This window comes from Rutilus rutilus (genome assembly GCF_951802725.1).
Source record: "Rutilus rutilus genome assembly, chromosome: 9".
NCBI lineage: Eukaryota > Metazoa > Chordata > Actinopteri > Cypriniformes > Leuciscidae > Rutilus > Rutilus rutilus.
Genome location: NC_140223.1, coordinates 4,616,769 through 4,634,268, shown reverse-complemented (window position 1 = coordinate 4,634,268; position 17,500 = coordinate 4,616,769). Strand labels below are relative to the sequence as shown.

General features: G+C 40.2%; 1 protein-coding gene across 6 annotated transcripts in view; it reads right to left on the bottom strand.

Moving 5' to 3' along the window:
• gria4a (glutamate receptor, ionotropic, AMPA 4a) overlaps window positions 1–7,730 on the bottom strand; it is a 127,532-nt gene extending 119,802 nt beyond the window's left edge. For all 6 annotated transcript variants that reach the window (XR_014628639.1, XM_084418470.1, XM_084418471.1 and 3 more), the window contains exons 1-2: window positions 7,463–7,730; window positions 3,243–3,401 (exon numbers count right to left, since the gene is read on the bottom strand). Coding sequence is in view for 5 of the 6 variants with exons in the window: in XM_084418470.1 (XP_084274596.1) it covers window positions 3,243–3,401; window positions 7,463–7,535 (232 nt within the window). In the remaining variant the exon portion in view is untranslated. The remainder of the gene's footprint in view (window positions 1–3,242; window positions 3,402–7,462) is intronic.
• Between the last annotated feature and the right edge of the window lie 9,770 nt (window positions 7,731–17,500).

Genomic DNA, 17,500 nt, shown 5'->3' with positions numbered 1-17,500 from the left:
GTCAGTATTCCGCAGCTGATGAGGGCTAAAAGAGCTGGAAGGCAGCCAGGGCAGAGATAACACACACACACACACACATTCTGCAGACTCAGGCTGGGCGTCCAGTGAGCGAGAGGTTTCTTCCCGGCGGGAGAGAGGTTAAACTGGGATTGACTCGCCTCTGCTGGTCCCTGTTTGACTCCTGAACACACACACAGCGCTCCCTCAGTCGTTCCTTAAGAACCGTTTTGTCTCTTTAAAGTTCCTGAGTTGCTATAAGGTTCTTTGGATCTGTATTTCGGTCTCTGGTTTCTTTTGAAGTCGTCATGAAATGAAAGTTTGGTTACACTTCTAACCAATTCTCACAATTAACTACAACTTTTGCCTCAAAAAACTCATAATTACTGCTTATTAATAGTTAGTAAGGTAGTTGTTGAAGGAATAGTTCACTTAAAAATGAAAATTCTCAAACTCAAAAGAAGATATTTTGAAGAATGTATCGGTAACCAAACAGTTGATGGACCCCATTGACTTCCATAGTATTTATACATTTTTTCCTACCATTGGGTCCATCAACATATTCTTCAAGATATCTTCCTCAGAAGAGAGAAATTCATACAGGTTTGAAACAACTTGAAGATGAGTAAATGATTTTTCATTTTTTAAGTGAACTATTCCTTTAAGTTTAGGTACTGGGTGGGATTGAGGGATGTAGAATATGATCATGCAGAATAAGGCATTAATATGTGCTTCATAAGTAATATAATCCTAGTAATATGCATGATAATAAGCAGCTAGTTAATAGTGAGAATTGGACCCTAAAATGTTACCGAAAATTTAATCTGAACAATTTATCTGACATTGTTGAACATGTTTAATCAAAACGTCATCATAACTGGACCCTCCGGTGAAAACTTCTCTCTGGTGACGTTTGCAGGATTCTCCAATCATTCAGTCCTGTTAAACCCCGCCCCCTTCATTTGCATGCACGTTTAAGTGCCACGCCCACACCTCAACAGCCAATCAACATCCGACACATAACAGCAAGTCCCCGCCCTACATTTTTTCATTTTGAATGTACATCACAATACGGAACAAAGGATCTTTCTCTACTTCCATTTCAACTAAAACCATTTAACTGAAATTAAATTCAATTGAAATATTAGATAAAAAACTTAAAGTCACCCTGTGGTGAAAATGTCTATGTGGTGTTTTTAATATGCTTTAAGTCAAACCGTGTGTAAGTTCATAAGTCGACAGCATTGCTGAGAAACTGCAGTGAACCAAAGACAGTCTCAAAAACACGCTTTGAAATCGCTGGTGTTTCTGACGTCACAAACTACCTTGTAACCAATCAGATCAACGTGTGATCGTCAGCCAGTGGATCTCTGAGCTGAGTGAGTGAGTGGAGGCGGGGCTCATTTGCATATTCATAGAACCGGGAATACTAAATGAGGCAAGGGTGTCGAGTTACATTCTAGATATTTTAAGGCATTAAGACATTTTTTTTTCAAGGAAAAAACGTTTTTGGTGGGATATAAAGTTTTAAGAGATCAAATGATTGACTACACGGGGACTTTAAAAGAAAATGAGAAATATTGCCTGAAATATTACTAACTGAAATAAGTGCTAAAATTACTACCTGGAAATAAATAAAAACTCAAAGTAAAAAAAAAAAAACTAAACAGTAATATTTAAAAATAAAAATGACGAAAGCACTTAAGCAACTTATAATAAAATTGAAAAATAAAACATTAAAATAAAAGCTATTTAAAATATTAATAAATACTACTAAAATAAAACTGCTGTAAACACCTGAAATCTGATGCCACTAGTGGGGAAGAACTTAATGTTTCTCTGACTAAACTAATCAAACTCATTTTCTCAAACTAATCGCTTGATGTAAACGATTGAGCAGTTTCGGATCTGCTTGTACGATATTTACAAAAGCCAATAATCGAGAAAACAGATTTAAAATAAGCCTGCCCAATTCAAAGTCACACAATCAAAGTCAGGCTTGCATAAATACATGAATTAACGGCCAGTTAGATGCTTTTTCCAATGCTCCTGATGCTCTCGTAGACTCCAGTGGAGCACGCGCGTCTGCTGTCCTATCAGCATTGATCTCGACTGCACTAAAATCAGTCAATGATACAGGTGCTGTCGACTCCCAGTGGAGCGCGCCTGCGTACAGGACTCTGAGCCACTTTTCATGATTAATTGGAAAAGGTTTTAAGATCTCAATGGCCTCTTGAGTGCCGAGGTTTCTACAGTACTCAAAAATGCACTTTAAGTGTGTAAACAGGCTTGTAATGCTCGTCTGTGTTTGCATAGAGAGCATTTCTGCTCTACAACCCTTTTTGTTTCTGACTTGAATTGAACAAGCACCACTCAGACAGACGCGCACACGCACACCAAGAGTTGAAGTTGAGGTACAGTCAAAGCAGAATGTATTCAGACACCTTCAACATTTCTCACATTATCACAGTTTATTCGCTATAGTTTCTAAAATGGTAATAAAATATGACAAATCAGTTGATATTTGACTGGTTTTGTCCGTCCTTCTGTTAGACTGTCTCACACATGAATTATGTTGAATATCTGTCAGCTGTTAAATTGAACTACACAATTAGATAATACCAGTTTAGCTCAACCAGTGACCAAGCAATGCTTCATTTTGTTCAGTCTGTGTGTAAAAAGAGCATTAGCACTTAAAGAAGAAACACTTCAGCAAAACATGATCAGCTCAAAGTGTCCGAATCATTTTTGCTCCCAAATTTTTATAGATGTTACTGGTAGTCACTGTATGAAGAATTTTAGGTATAATATGCCCTGAGTTTACTTTATTTTGCTCTCCTCGCTTACATAAATGAACTATAGTGTCCTGCACACACTAGTGAAAAAATATAAAAAATGATATCTGGTGTCTGAATAATTTTTGCTTTGACTTTATATGCATGCACTGAATGAATGAAAGAGTTGCATTGTGTCATTAACACTGCATTAACAGAATAGCAAAAAATAATGACTGTTTTCAAACAGGTTTCCCTTCCTCATCTGCCATTGGTCAGTCAGACAGATAGTCCCGCCCTCAAACTCACTTCACTGGTTGAGTCAGAGGTTGACATGCCACTCAAACAAATGCATCAGTGTTTCACTCTTCAGGAAGTCAAATGACTGGCTAGAGACGGCAGCGGCTCAATATACAAACTCCACTCGTTTTCTCTGACTATGTGACATAAAGTTTGACACCTTTCACTCACAGGCATTGGTGACAGCAAAGCTGTTGGCCGTCTCGATGTTGTCGACATGTGGAACCAGGTTGAATGGGGCTTCCGTGGCGTTCGGACTCGTGTTGTGGAGAAATATGGCCAAGCGGAAAGCTGTGTATTCTTGATCCGTGTTTCTTATAAACAACCCACCTGGAAAGAGCGAGAGAAAGAAAGAATGAGGGACTGCAAAGAGAAAGAGGTGCTTATATTCTGTATTAATTTCTGCTTTACTTTCACTATAGAGTGCAAAAGTGCCTGCCGTTGCCGTTTCTATTTATTTCCCCCATAGAGTTTTTAAAATAGTCTTCATTAAAGAGTTATAAACCATAAATCAAGCCAATCAGCAACAAGGTGAATCACAACATTACAAACTTTAATTTGAAGCAAAAAAGTCTTTGAAAATCGGACAAAAAGACAAAGGTACGACAAAGGTGAACGAAAGAAAGAAAAGACAAAGGTGAACTTTACAGCTTTAGTGAGGGAAAGAACTACAATCCCATGATGCATTGCGAACAGCATAATCGAGTTAAAAATTATAGAAAAATATTAAACTGAGCACTTAAAATGTTTATTATATATAAAAGCAAATACCATCGATTAACAACATCGTAGCTCAAAGTAAAGCTGTCTTTAAAGATTGATAAGTTATAAGTTATATTGATAAGCTATGAATCATCATCTTGGCTCTTAAAGGGTTCAAATAAGCCTTTGATGTCCCCAGAGTGTGTGTGTGAAGTTTTAGCTCAAAATACCCCACAGATATTTTTATATAGCATGTTAAAATCGTCACTTTTTGAGGATGAGCAAAAACACACCGTTTTTGTGTGTGTCCCTTTAAATGCAAATGAGCTGCTGCTCCCGGCACAGGGGGCGGAGCTTCAAGAGCTCGTGTCCTTTTACCTCACACACACATGCACTGAAAATTTCAAAAACGTTTAGTCTTTTATATTCAAACCGGAGTCAGACAATGATGGAGAGACTCAAGAAGAAGTGACAACATGTAGAAGCAACAGGACATTTCTGAATGGTTAGTTGATGAATTTATGAAGCGTATGTGTAGTTATCTTCTAGCCATTGATTAGCATATTCTGTCTTGATAATCTATAAATCGTGTTCAGGGGGCGGGGTTTATGCAAATTCTAGGGTTGGTGATGTCACTAACCCGGGAGGAATGTGGTGTAGTCTCTACCAGCCGTTTGTTGTAGTCCTTAAAAAGCGATTTCTTTAAAAGCAAATATCTCCCTTTGCTCTGAACTTTGAGCGTCGTAACTTTGCAGATGTTGTTTATGCTCAAACAGCAACATTACACACTAACTAAAGTTAGAAAAGGGAAATCATAATCAACCACCCCTTTAAACCTCTTTTTAATAATCTTTTTTGTTAATTGAAATAAAGCTGATTGAAATGAAACTGACTAAATGTTGCCTTGACAACTAACAAGTTTAGGTTGAGGCACTACAATTAAAAATATATACTTCTTTGAAACAATTCAGCTGGAAAAATTGAGAGGGAGAAAGAATAAGTGACTGCGAAAAGGAAATAAGAGAAAGAGGTGCTCATGTATCTTAAAGGAATACTTCACCCTAAACTGGAAAATTCTGTTATTGTTTACCTGTAGCACTTTGTTTTTCTTTCACTATAAATCTATAAAACCCCTTGGACGTAGCTCTAAAATCTCATTGCGTTTACATTCAGATATGGCACATGGACTCTACACACCACTGGCTCTCACGTGTTTTTGACAGTCAACCACCATCAATGCCGTCAAATCTTGATTCACCACATTGGAATGAACACAAATGTGACCCTGGACCACAAAACCAGTCACATGGGTCAATTTTTGGAAATTGAGGTTTATACATCATCTGAAAGCTGAATAAATAAGCTTTCCATTGATGTGTGGTTTGTTATGATAGGACAATATTTGGTCGAGATACAACTATTGTAAATCTGGAATCTGAGGGTGCAAAAAAATCGAAACATTGAGAAAATCTCCTTTAAAGTTGTTCATTTATGTTGGCGATTGTGCAGCATTCACTCACACAAATACATGCTTTATATATTTACGGTAGGAGAAGTACTAAATATCTTCATCTTTACTTAATATCCTCATGATTTTTGGCATTAAAGAAAAATGGATAATTTTGACCCATACAATGTATTGTTGGCGATTGCCACAGATATACCCGTGCGACTCGAGACTGGTGACGTGATCCAGGGTCACAAATGTGAATGAGATTTAAGACACCAATGAAAATGTTTCAGCAAATAACGATTTTGAATAACGATCGGCCAATTCAGTGAATTTGACCTTTTTTTAAATGAGGTCAGATTTTACTGTGGGTGTTAAAAGGATGAGACAACACAGCAAAGGTAAGGTCAGTAAAATCAGTGTATTTACAATATTCACGATGAAAAAGTATTGCATGGATTGCTGTTTTATGCATCTTATTAGTCCTCGTCCGCATTCACTTTAATTGTGCAAAATACTAGGGGTGTAGCGGTTCATGCATTCGTCCCGAACCGTCACGATACGGACATCATACAGTCAGATGATGAATACAGTCCGACACAGGCGATCCACACTCCAGTCCAGAAGGGGGCGCGTGCGGTAATGCAGCGCTGTTTGCTAACCGGCACAACAGGAAAAAGAGCAGAAGAAGAAGAGACGATCCACGCACCAACCCAATACTAGAGTTCAGAAGCAAGCAAGAGCTTGATAGTATAGCCAATACGCAGAGTTCAGATTCATTTTAGTGACGCGCTCCACAGACTTCACGGAAAGGAAACAAAAATGTTTCTTTTCTTAATTTTACAAAAGCACAATGTTTTGTCTTTGTCGTGAGTGTTCACAAATAAAAACAGACCCTTTACAGTTTCGAATGACGTCTTGCATGATTGCCATGTAAACGTACCGAACCGTGACTTGTGTGTACAGTTACGCCAGCGTGAACATTCTGCTAAACATCTCGTTTTGTGCCCCACAGATTAAAGAAAGCCATCCCGGTTTGGAACGACATGAAGGTGAGTTTAATGTTCATTTCTGGGTGAACGACCCCTTTAATCTTGGAAGTGAAGTGTGCTGAGGATGGCTTGTGTGGCCGTGTCACCAGAACAGGAACGTCTACACTTGGCACGGCCAGTTTCATCACATCCTCTCTAATTATTCTCTCTTTCTGATAGACATTTTGGCATCAAGTGCCGTTTGAGATCCCACAACGTGCTTTTATGTGTGAGGAACAACACAAGCATTGTGCATTTGCATTGCAGCGGTATGTAAATGTCATTAGGCATTGCGTGAAACTCTGAGAGCGCGCGCGCGTGTGTGTGTGTGTGTGTGTGTGTCCGTATTTAGCGTATTAACTTTATCGGCAGTGCTGTCAAAGGCGTGCAAGTCAGCGGCTGCATCTCATTATGGCGTGAGACTCTCCATCTCAATGAGCAATGCAGTGACTGAACACACACACACAAGACACATCCTGCAAAAGGAGAGGGAACTGTGTGTGTGTGTGTGAGGGGTGGCTGGGCATGCATAGTGGTTTGTTGATATTAATCAAATGTAGAGCTGCGAATCTGTAAAGTTTGATTGGGAAGAAGAGGTCATCCAGAATACTGCAGTGATGCCCTGAACTGAAGAGGAAAAGCGTCTTACACCACTGTCTTCATCATCATGACCACACACACACACACACACACACACACCAGCACAACTCATGCATGCTATAACCCCTTAAAAAAACATTATATATAACAATTATACAATCATTCAGTATCACATTTTAAGAAAAATAGCACCAGGTCAGGGCACTTTGTAGGGCCGTAACCACCAAAGGCATTGAGTGATGTGTCCATCCCCAAATTTTAAACTAATAGGAGGTTTTCACTGACCAAACTTTTATATTTGGTTCCCCGAAGTCCTTTGCTCATGCATCATTGGTTCTTTGGTATGTAACTGGCAGCAGAACCCCAATTTGGTGCTGAAAAGCAGCTTTTTAGGGTCTAATAAGGTGAACAGAGCGAGAACACAAAGAGCCATTTCAGCACACGAGGTTAAGGTTGGTATGATTTTAAATAGTCTTTGACATCGCTATTTTTAGACTCATATCTCTGTATTTGTGTTGTATATTATTATGCACTACACTGTATCTGTTGCACTGCGATATTCCTCGTGGGATTATTAAAGTGTCTGTCGTGTTAGAAGTGTAACTCACCGATTTGGACACTGCTGGGAAAAGCCCCTTCACTGAGTCCCCACAGCAGCGGGAACAACACCAGGATCCGCATTCTGTCCGAATCAGAACAACCCGTCCGGACACATGGATGGATGGATAGATGGATGGATGGAGACGAGATTGCGTGACCGGACGGAAATGAAAAGAAATAAATGGATAATCTCGCAAAAGGGACTTTCAGCAATCCATCCTACTGGCAATCCGTGTGTTCCCCGCAGTATCCACTGGAGAGAGAAGAAGAATCTGTCCGGATGGATGAACGCGCGCGAGAGAGAGAGAGAGAAAGAGAGAGAAGGCGCGCGCGGGAAGGAGAGAGAGAGAGAGAGAGAGATGCGCGCGCTCACTCTGCGCTCTTTGCCTCAGAGGTCTTCGCTTTTTAGCTGTGTTTGCTAAGGCAAGTGACACGTCTATTTATTTAAACAAACCCCCTTACCATACCAATTCAACTTGGCACTTGGCGTGTAACTCGTTCCTCAAATCATCAGTCTTTACATGACTTTGGTAGGGGATTTCAATGTGCTGGACGAAAAATCCAACAGACTCACATATATCTACAGACTAAGACAACACAGAGACGCGAGACTTTTGACTGGAAGCAAAAGACATCATAGCAACGCCCTAGCGACCGCGTTCTGTTCCGTTCCAGTGCGTCTGTTTTTGAACGCAAGAACGCGTCCGGTTTGAACGCCCCTGAGGACTCGCGTGCGTTCTTTACGGATACAGAAACATGGTCTTCAGGGGTTAGTGCTCACTACTTCTCCCTCCTTCTGTTCTTTTCTCCTGCCTTTCTTTTGCGTGCAACACATATGAGCTATCCCATGTAGTGGAATAAAATGCTGTATAACAGTAGAACAGAAATGTGTGTGTAAACGCATATTTCATGCACGTATGCATATAGTGTGTGTGTATATATAGGGTAAGATGGGGTTAGAACAAAATGTAAAATTATTCAAAGAGGCCAAAAGAACGAATATCAATATCAAAAGACTATATCAACTATTCTATTTAAAATTGAATTTTGAAAATTTAGTTGAATAACTGATGACAGACTAAGCAGAATCCCAGTAAAAGAGATTAAAAGAGACTCATTTTGAAAGGTAAAATTATTTTGTCACAGTATATAGGCATATACATTTAATTACAAGATATATAGCATAATAGCATGAACGCAAACTGAATGATTTCTCTCAACTAGGCTTTAATGAAAGCGAAGATGTCTGAAATGTACATCTAATTCATGGAAATACCGAATAGCAACCCCATTAATTACACTAATTATCAAATTTGAAAAATAACAACACATCACTCTGTGCCAATTCTGGGCGGCTCATCTTACCCCATGGGGTCTAATTTCATCTTTTTACTTCAAAATAAAAGCTATAACTTCTACTCCACAAATCAAAAAACATTGGTGTGTCCCTCATCAACAAACAGACACACAAAACTTTGATATTCAGCATGATACAATGTTATAGATCACTATTTTCCAGAGGAACAAAATTAGATCAAATAACCTCAAAACTGACTAAATCTCACAAATGTCGATATTCATATGAAATGACAAAATTCATCAAAAGTGCTGATTTTGTGTCATCTAATGGTCATCTTACCCTACATATGCATAGAATTTAATACAGGACGTTTTACAGTGTATAATGGGACAGGTATGTAATGCAATGCAGTGCGTGTTGTGTAAACACATCACAGTACAATAAGTAGTGTAAAGTACAGTATAAAACGGTATTTGTTCTGGGATGTTATGGCGCAGGTAAAGAAGTCTCTCTCCTCTCATCTAATGACCTTATGACATAAAACTCTGCCAGAATATTTTAATGCACAGTCCATAAATCCGTCAGTTCTTTTCATCTGGATTAGTGTCTCCTCAGCGTTCACCTCTCTAAAAAGGTTTCCGTCCCCTCTCATATTTATATATTCTCCGGTTAATATATACGAGTTGCTGTCCCACTGCTTTATGAGGTTTGGCTCGTGGTCTCCACGTGTCTTATTGCCCATTCATAATCGTTACGGCCTCCGGTGGCGCTGACAGACGGATTGTGGAGCTCCCTCGGCTTCTTTACAGACTGAGACGAGAGAGACTCGTGTTTTGAAGGGTTTGTGAGATGGCTGGAATATGGCGAATGGCTGCTTTCATCTCCAAAAGCGATCAGAAAAGGTTCCCGACTGTGTTTTTAGAGTGTGTGTTGCTGTCCGTGGTGCTGAATGTTGCAAAGACACCACCTGCTTTTCAAATATAATGAAAAACTGTAAATATGCAATGATATTATTCCAAATTAACTAAATATTCTGAGTTTTGAAGTCTCGATTGTGATGATTCCCTTCTAAAAATGTTTTTTTTTTAAAGTTGCGGTAACACTTGTTACATGCGTTACATGTACTTACCATAGTAATAACAGTAAATAATGCATAATTACATGCAACTAACCCTCAACCAAACCCTAATCCTACCCTAACCCTATAGTAAGTACATGTAGTTAATTAATATTACTCAGTACTTAAATATATAATTACACTGTAACAATGACACCTTAAAATAAAGTGTAACCAAAGTCGCTTTTATGTTCACCAAGGCAGGATTTGTTTAATCAAAATATTTAATAAAAAATATAGTAAAAACAGCAAAATTATAAAATATTATTACAATTTAGAATAGCAGTTTTCTATGTGAATATACAGTAAAGTGTAATTTATTCCTGTGATCAAAGCTGAATGTTCAGCATCATTACTCCAGTCTTCAGTGTCACATGACCCTTCAGAAATCAGTCTAATATGATGCTTTGATGCTCAAGAAACATTTATGATTATTATCAATGTTGAAAAAACAGTCTTTGATGAATAGAAAGTTCAAAAGGACAGTTTTCATTTGAAATATAATTTTTTTGTAATAGTTTGTAGAAAACTAAAGCCAAAACTAATTCTAAATGTACAATAATACAGTTATTGTTACAAAGTTACAAAGTATTCTTCTAGTTACAATTAAAAAATTGCAGATTGTGCAGATTGAAACGAGTCGTCAGTAATTCAGTCTCACTTCCTGTTGCATACCGATGTAAGAATGTAACTAATTTGCATAAAGCCAGCCTGTGGTCTTGATTGGCTGAACAGCGTCTCTTAGCTCCGCCCTCAAACACTGTAGTTTATCTGAGACTGGAAGAGTTTGGTTCGTGTTGTTCGTGTGGAGAAGATGCTGTTTTCTGCTGACAAAGCAAATCCACTTTGATGAGATTGATACGGTAAAACCCACGCCATCGCCACTGTTCACATCACTGTGTGTCAAGAGCTGAGATTCAGATATTATAATGAGCGTTTGCTTTCTGACCAATCCCAGCAGAGCAGCTCTCAGAGGGGCGGGGCTTAGAGAGACTGAATCTTCAAACGAACCATTTTTCTTTATGAGTAAATTAAGTTTTTTGACCTTGGATGCATGGAAACCAATTGTAGGAGAGTCCAAAAGTAAATCAGGAACCTTTAAAATAGCACAATAGAAGACCTTTAAAGTTAGAGTATGTGAGCACACATAACACACTCAACTTTTATTTAAAAAGATCAATGAAAAGTTGAATCCTCGTGATATAGGACCACTTGAGGTATTGTCGCGAGTCTCTCTCAGCTCTTGTGAAGTGGAGTTGTTGGGAGGAATTACTTTGATGACTCTCTCAGTGAGGTGTAATGACTCTCTCTCCCAATAATGGCCCTCCTGAGATGTTAGTAAAGAATTGGATGGATCTGATTTTAGGGGCATTTCTTCTCACCATGTAAACGACTGTTGAGCATGTATTTCATAGAGGGCGTGAGAGAATTGATGTGTGTGAAATCTCTCTCGCTCTATATCGGTGTGTTCCTCCACCCCGCCTCACCTCCTCCTTTAATGCTCGAAAACCAAGCGCTCCCAGAGAACGCTTACAAAGGATGAGCCGATCAATGGAGTCTGGAGGCACGAATTGGATCCCAGTGCCAGAGAAAAAGAGATTCAATTTATTGATTGGATCAAAAGTAACAAGAGCAATTGGTTCGGTTTCAACTTCATGAGAAACTCAACACAAAATAGCTTTTCGCTTGCTTTCCCTGGGGAAATGATTTTGCTCAGAGTTTGCAGTTTTGTAGCTCAGGAGGTTCTCGTTTATGTTTCGTTAGGTAGAAACTTATAGTCTTAGAGGTTTCTCCGAAAATTACTTTGGTGACAGAATATTTGTCATACAGTAGGAGTATCAACCGTATAGCTACTCTTTAATGTTGTACAGAAGGTTTGACCAATCAGACGAAGGGGTTTCGTTCCAGTGCCGCCTACATGTGTGAATGCGATATTTAAGCCCTAAAAATGATTTGTAGACCACAAAGAAAAGGAGAAATCGAGACATAATCTCATTAAACAAAGATGTGCGGTGAAATTAAATAAATTAAATGAGTTCATTTCACTCAAATATTAATGAAAGTTCACTGTGCTTAATAGAAAAAAGTCACTTGAACTTTGGATTATGTTAAGCTCAAACTGAATGAGTTCTAGTTCCCAGCATGCTTTCTGTCAGACTGTTTAAGGAGAATGTTAAAGGTGCAGTAAGCGATTTCTGAGAAACACTGTTGAAAGTGGATTGGACCAAGCAGAGCAACACACTTGTAGCCAATCAGCAGTAAGTGTCCAGTCATGATGGGGGAGGAAAGAGAGTGAGCCAGTCAGCAGTAGAGGGCGTGTCCAGTCATGATGTGGGAGGAGAGAGTGAGCCAATCAGCAGTAGGGGGTGTGTCCAGCCATGATGTGGGAGGAGAGAGTGAGCCAGTCAGCAGTAGGGGGTGTGTCCAGCCATGATGTGGGAGGAGAGAGTGAGCCAATCAGCAGTAGGGGGCGTGTCCACTCATGATGGGGAGGAGTGAGTGAGCCAATCAGCAGTAGGGGGTGTGTCCACTTATGATGGGGAGGAGAGAGTGAGCCAGTCAGCAGTAGGGGGTGTGTCCAGTCATGATGGGGGAGGAAAGAGAGTGAGCCAGTCAGCAGTAGGGGGTGTGTCCAGCCATGATGTGGGAGGAGAGAGTGAGCCAATCAGCAGTAGGGGGCGTGTCCACTCATGATGGGGAGGAGTGAGTGAGCCAATCAGCAGTAGGGGGTGTGTCCACTTATGATGGGGAGGAGAGAGTGAGCCAATCAGCAGTAGGGGGCGTGTCCACTCATGATGGGAAGGAGAGAGTGAGCCAATCAGCAGTAGGGGTTGTGTCCAGTCATGATGTGGGAGGAGAGAGTGAGCCAATCAGCAGTAGGGGGCGTGTCCACTCATGATGGGGAGGAGAGAGTGAGCCAATCAGCAGTAGGGGGCGTGTCCACTCATGATGGGAAGGAGAGAGTGAGCCAATCAGCAGTAGGGGGCATGTCCACTCATGATGGGGAGGAGAGAGAGTGAGCCAATCAGCAGTAGGGGGCGTGTCCACTCATGATGGGGAGGAGTGAGTGAGCCAATCAGCAGTAGGGGGTGTGTCCACTTATGATGGGGAGGAGAGAGTGAGCCAATCAGCAGTAGGGGGCGTGTCCACTCATGATGGGAAGGAGAGAGTGAGCCAATCAGCAGTAGGGGTTGTGTCCAGTCATGATGTGGGAGGAGAGAGTGAGCCAATCAGCAGTAGGGGGCGTGTCCACTCATGATGGGGAGGAGAGAGTGAGCCAATCAGCAGTAGGGGGCGTCTCCACTCATGATAGGGGAGGAGAGAGTGAGCCAATCAGCAGTAGGGGGCATGTCCACTCATGATGGGGAGGAGAGAGAGTGAGCCAATCAGCAGTAGGGGGCGTGTCCACTCATGATGGGGAGGAGTGAGTGAGCCAATCAGCAGTAGGGGGTGTGTCCACTTATGATGGGGAGGAGAGAGTGAGCCAATCAGCAGTAGGGGGCGTGTCCACTCATGATGGGAAGGAGAGAGTGAGCCAATCAGCAGTAGGGGTTGTGTCCAGTCATGATGTGGGAGGAGAGAGTGAGCCAATCAGCAGTAGGGGGCGTGTCCACTCATGATGGGGAGGAGAGAGTGAGCCAATCAGCAGTAGGGGGTGTGTCCAGTCATGATGTGGGAGGAGAGAGAGGGAGATTTGAAGAAAGACTGTAGAAAGCGAGAGACCTGAGAGACATTACAAAAGAGAAAAGCTCAGAGAAATATCACTGGAAAATTAAGGGTTATGATCAGGTAAGAGCTTTAGGATCTGCGTTCATATTAGAGAAGCTTCCCAGCTCTAGAGAGGCCAAAGGCCTGAAAAGTTAGCAGTTTTGTCATCTGCCACTTTAAATGCTCAAGCTCTTTAATGCATAATGGATTCTGATTGGCTGTCAATATTTTTATCTTTCATCAGCTGGAAAAAAATCATTCTGAATGTGATTCCATCCATATAATTTCTTTGTATGTTATCGTTATAGTTGTGTTGTGGACTCTGCTATTCTTTTATATTTAGAACGATTTTTAGAACTATATCTTTTGGTTATTGGTTTATTATCTTTATGGTTATGATTATAGTTATCGTCCTTAGTGCGAACGGGCCTTAAGAGTGTGTGAACACACTGACACTGAAGCTCTCGTGTTTGTGTGGGTATTCAGCTCATGTCTTCACACACGGGGCGCTGGAAGCTATAGCACACAGCATCTGGGCGCTCATCTGCTTCTTAATGACATGCTAATGGCGTTAACGTGCTGCTTGCTGTGGGCACGAGTGTGTGTGTGTGTGTGTGTGTGTGTGTGTGTGTGTGTGTGTAGTTATATCAATAAAGCCTCACGGGCTGAAGAGCTCTACAGCTGAGCTCGTAACACAGTTCAGCCCAGTACATCTGTAAGTCCCGATGTTCTCCGATGATCCTGATTCAGGGCTCCTCCACTGTGACTAGACTTTATTTCCATCTTCAACTCGGAATTTCCCACTTCCTACTTAGAAATACCTACTTAGAATTTGAAATTATGAGTGTATGACCCTTGAGTGTATGGCCCAGAGTCAAGTTTCTGCTTTGAATGATCATAAAAAAAAAAACTGTTTTGCAAACTGCATGTGTGTAAAACATGGTAAACAATCCTTTCTGTTGGTAACCGTACGCTCGCTAAACAAATTCATTGCACAACATCATCCTTTGCTATTTTGTTTGCTAGACTTCAGTGTTGATACAGTGGGTACGGAAAGTATTCAGACCCCAGATTTCACTCTTTGTTATATTGCAGCCATTTGCTAAAATCATTTAAGTTCATTTTTTTCCTCATTATTGTACACACAGCACCCCACATTGACAGAAAAACACAGACTTGTTGACATTTTTGCACATTTATTTAAAAAGAAAAACTGAAATATCACATGGTCCTAAGTATTCAGACCCTTTGCTGTGACACTCATATATTTAACTCAGGTGCTGTCCATTTCTTCTGATCATCCTTGAGATGGTTCTACACCTTCATTTGAGTCCAGCTGTGTTTGATTATACTGATGGGACTTGATTAGGAAAGCCACACACCTGTCTATATAAGACCTTACAGCTCACAGTGCATGTCAGAGCAAATGAGAATCATGAGGTCAAAGGAACTGCCTGAAGAGCTCAGAGACAGAATTGTGGCAAGGCACAGATCTGGCCAAGGTTACAAAAAAATGTCTGCTGCACTTAAGGTTCCTAAGAGCACAGTGGCCTCCATAATCCTTACATGGAAGACGTTTGGGACGACCAGAACCCTTCCTAGAGTTGGTCGTCCGGCCAAACTGAGCTATCGGGGGAGAAGAGCCTTGGTGAGAGAGGTAAAGAAGAACCCAAAGATCACTGTGGCTGAGCTCCAGAGATGCAGTCGGGAGATGGGAGAAAGTTGTAGTAAGTCAACCATCACTGCAGCCATCCACCAGTCGGGGCTTTATGGCAGAGTGGCCCGACGAAAGCCTCTCCTCAGTGCAAGACACATGAAAGCACACCTGAAGGACTCCAAGATGGTGATAAATAAGATTCTCTGGTCTGATGAGACCAAGATAGAACTTTTTGGCCTTAATTCTAAGCGGTTGTGTGGAGAAAACCAGGCACTGCTCATCACCTGTCCAATACAGTCTCAACAGTGAAGCATGGTGGTGGCAGCATCATGCTGTGGGGGTGTTTTTCAGCTGCAGGGACAGGACGACTGGTTGCAATCGAGGGAAAGATGAATGCGGCCAAGTACAGGGATATCCTGGACGAAAACCTTCTCCAGAGTGCTCTGGACCTCAGACTGGGCCGAAGGTTCACCTTCCAACAAGACAATGACCCTAAGCACACAGCTAAAATAAAGAAGGAGTGGCTTCACAACAACTCTGTGACTGTTCTTGAATGGCCCAGCCAGAGCCCTGACTTAAACCCAATTGAGCATCTCTGGAGAGACCTGAAAATGGCTGTCCACCAACGTTTACCATCCAACCTGACAGAAATGGAGAGGATCTGCAAGGAGGAATGGCAGAGGATACCCAAATCCACTATGACAGTATATGAATGACACTAAAATCCCACTTGACAGTCGATGCTAATATGACTGTTTGTATTGTTGAATATCCCACATGGGCCCGGGATCAGATCCCTGTAAGGCGCACGCGAGCGGGACGGACTCCGGCGTGTGTGACGCTAGTGTGTAAGAGTGAGTAAGTGCAGGTGCTCATGAATATTCATCTCCCGGAGAGAAGGCCCCACTGTCTGAACATACACTCCATTAGCATGTAAAGACAAGCCTCATCAATAACACATGATCACATGATCACATCACATCACCGGGAAGTGTCCACACTGCTCTCTGTCATTCTGTCAGCGCTTCACCTTTATTGAGCGTCACTCCATCCATTACATCTGTGCTAGTTTCATGTCTCTCACTCCTTACAGTAATCCTTTGATTTTGTGTCCTGAATCCCCATGAGAATACAGTGCTGAGACTGCAGTTAGTGTAGTATAAAACAGTTCTTAAACTTATGTAATGATGAATTATAATGCAAACTGTAAGTCATAAAGGTCGTATAAAGACGCAGTTTTACGCAGTGATCAGGGGTGTAAATATATGCTTGGACAACAATTTGATTACAAATAGATTATTCATTGAAATTATAACTAAATTTGCTCACAATTGGTTCAAATATATTTGTTTTGATTTATTGTAAATATATGCTTTGGCATATAATAATAATAGTAATAATAATCATTTGTCTTCCAAATTTGTATTATTATTATTTTTGTATTTTTTATAATATATATATTTTGTTGTTGTTGTTGTTAGTTCATGTCAGCTCAGGGTCAATAAATAATATTAACAGAATTTTTTATTTATTTAAACGTGTTAGTAAATGTTGAAATTAACATTATCTATGATTAATAAATGCTTTAGAAGTATTTTTCATTCTTCATTTTAACTAGTGAAATGTGAACTAATGGAATCTTATTGCACAATTGGTGCAAATCCTTTTTTATTAAGATTTATAATAGAAAGAATAATAATTATTTTTATTAATATAATTATTTTTATTATTAGACATTTTTATTTTATTTTATTTTATTTTATTATTTTATTTTTATTATTTTATTATTTATTTTTATTATTTATTTATTTATTTATTTTATTTATTTTTATTTATTTATTTATTTATTTTTTTCATTGTTAGTTCATGTTAGCTCGGGTCCATAAAATAATATTAACAGATACAACTTTTGATTTAAATAAAATATTACTAAATGTTGAACTTAACATTAACTACGATCAATAATTATTTTTCATTGTTAGTTCATGCTAGTACACTAATGTTACCCAATGGAACAGCACTATAAAGAGTTGCATTAGTTTATATGCCAGATGTTTATGCAGTGTGCTACTAGAACTTTTCATACCTCCAAAAACTAATGAGATCACATCGGGACGGGAGAACGTGAACGCAGGGCTGCTTTCCAGCGAGCAGAAAGAAAGTTTAATGAGTAAAATCTGTGTTTGGTGTAATTACAGCTCGCTCCCCACAGACTCCCAGAAGCAGACAGAACATATGCTAACATCACTCTGTGTCTGTTTAAG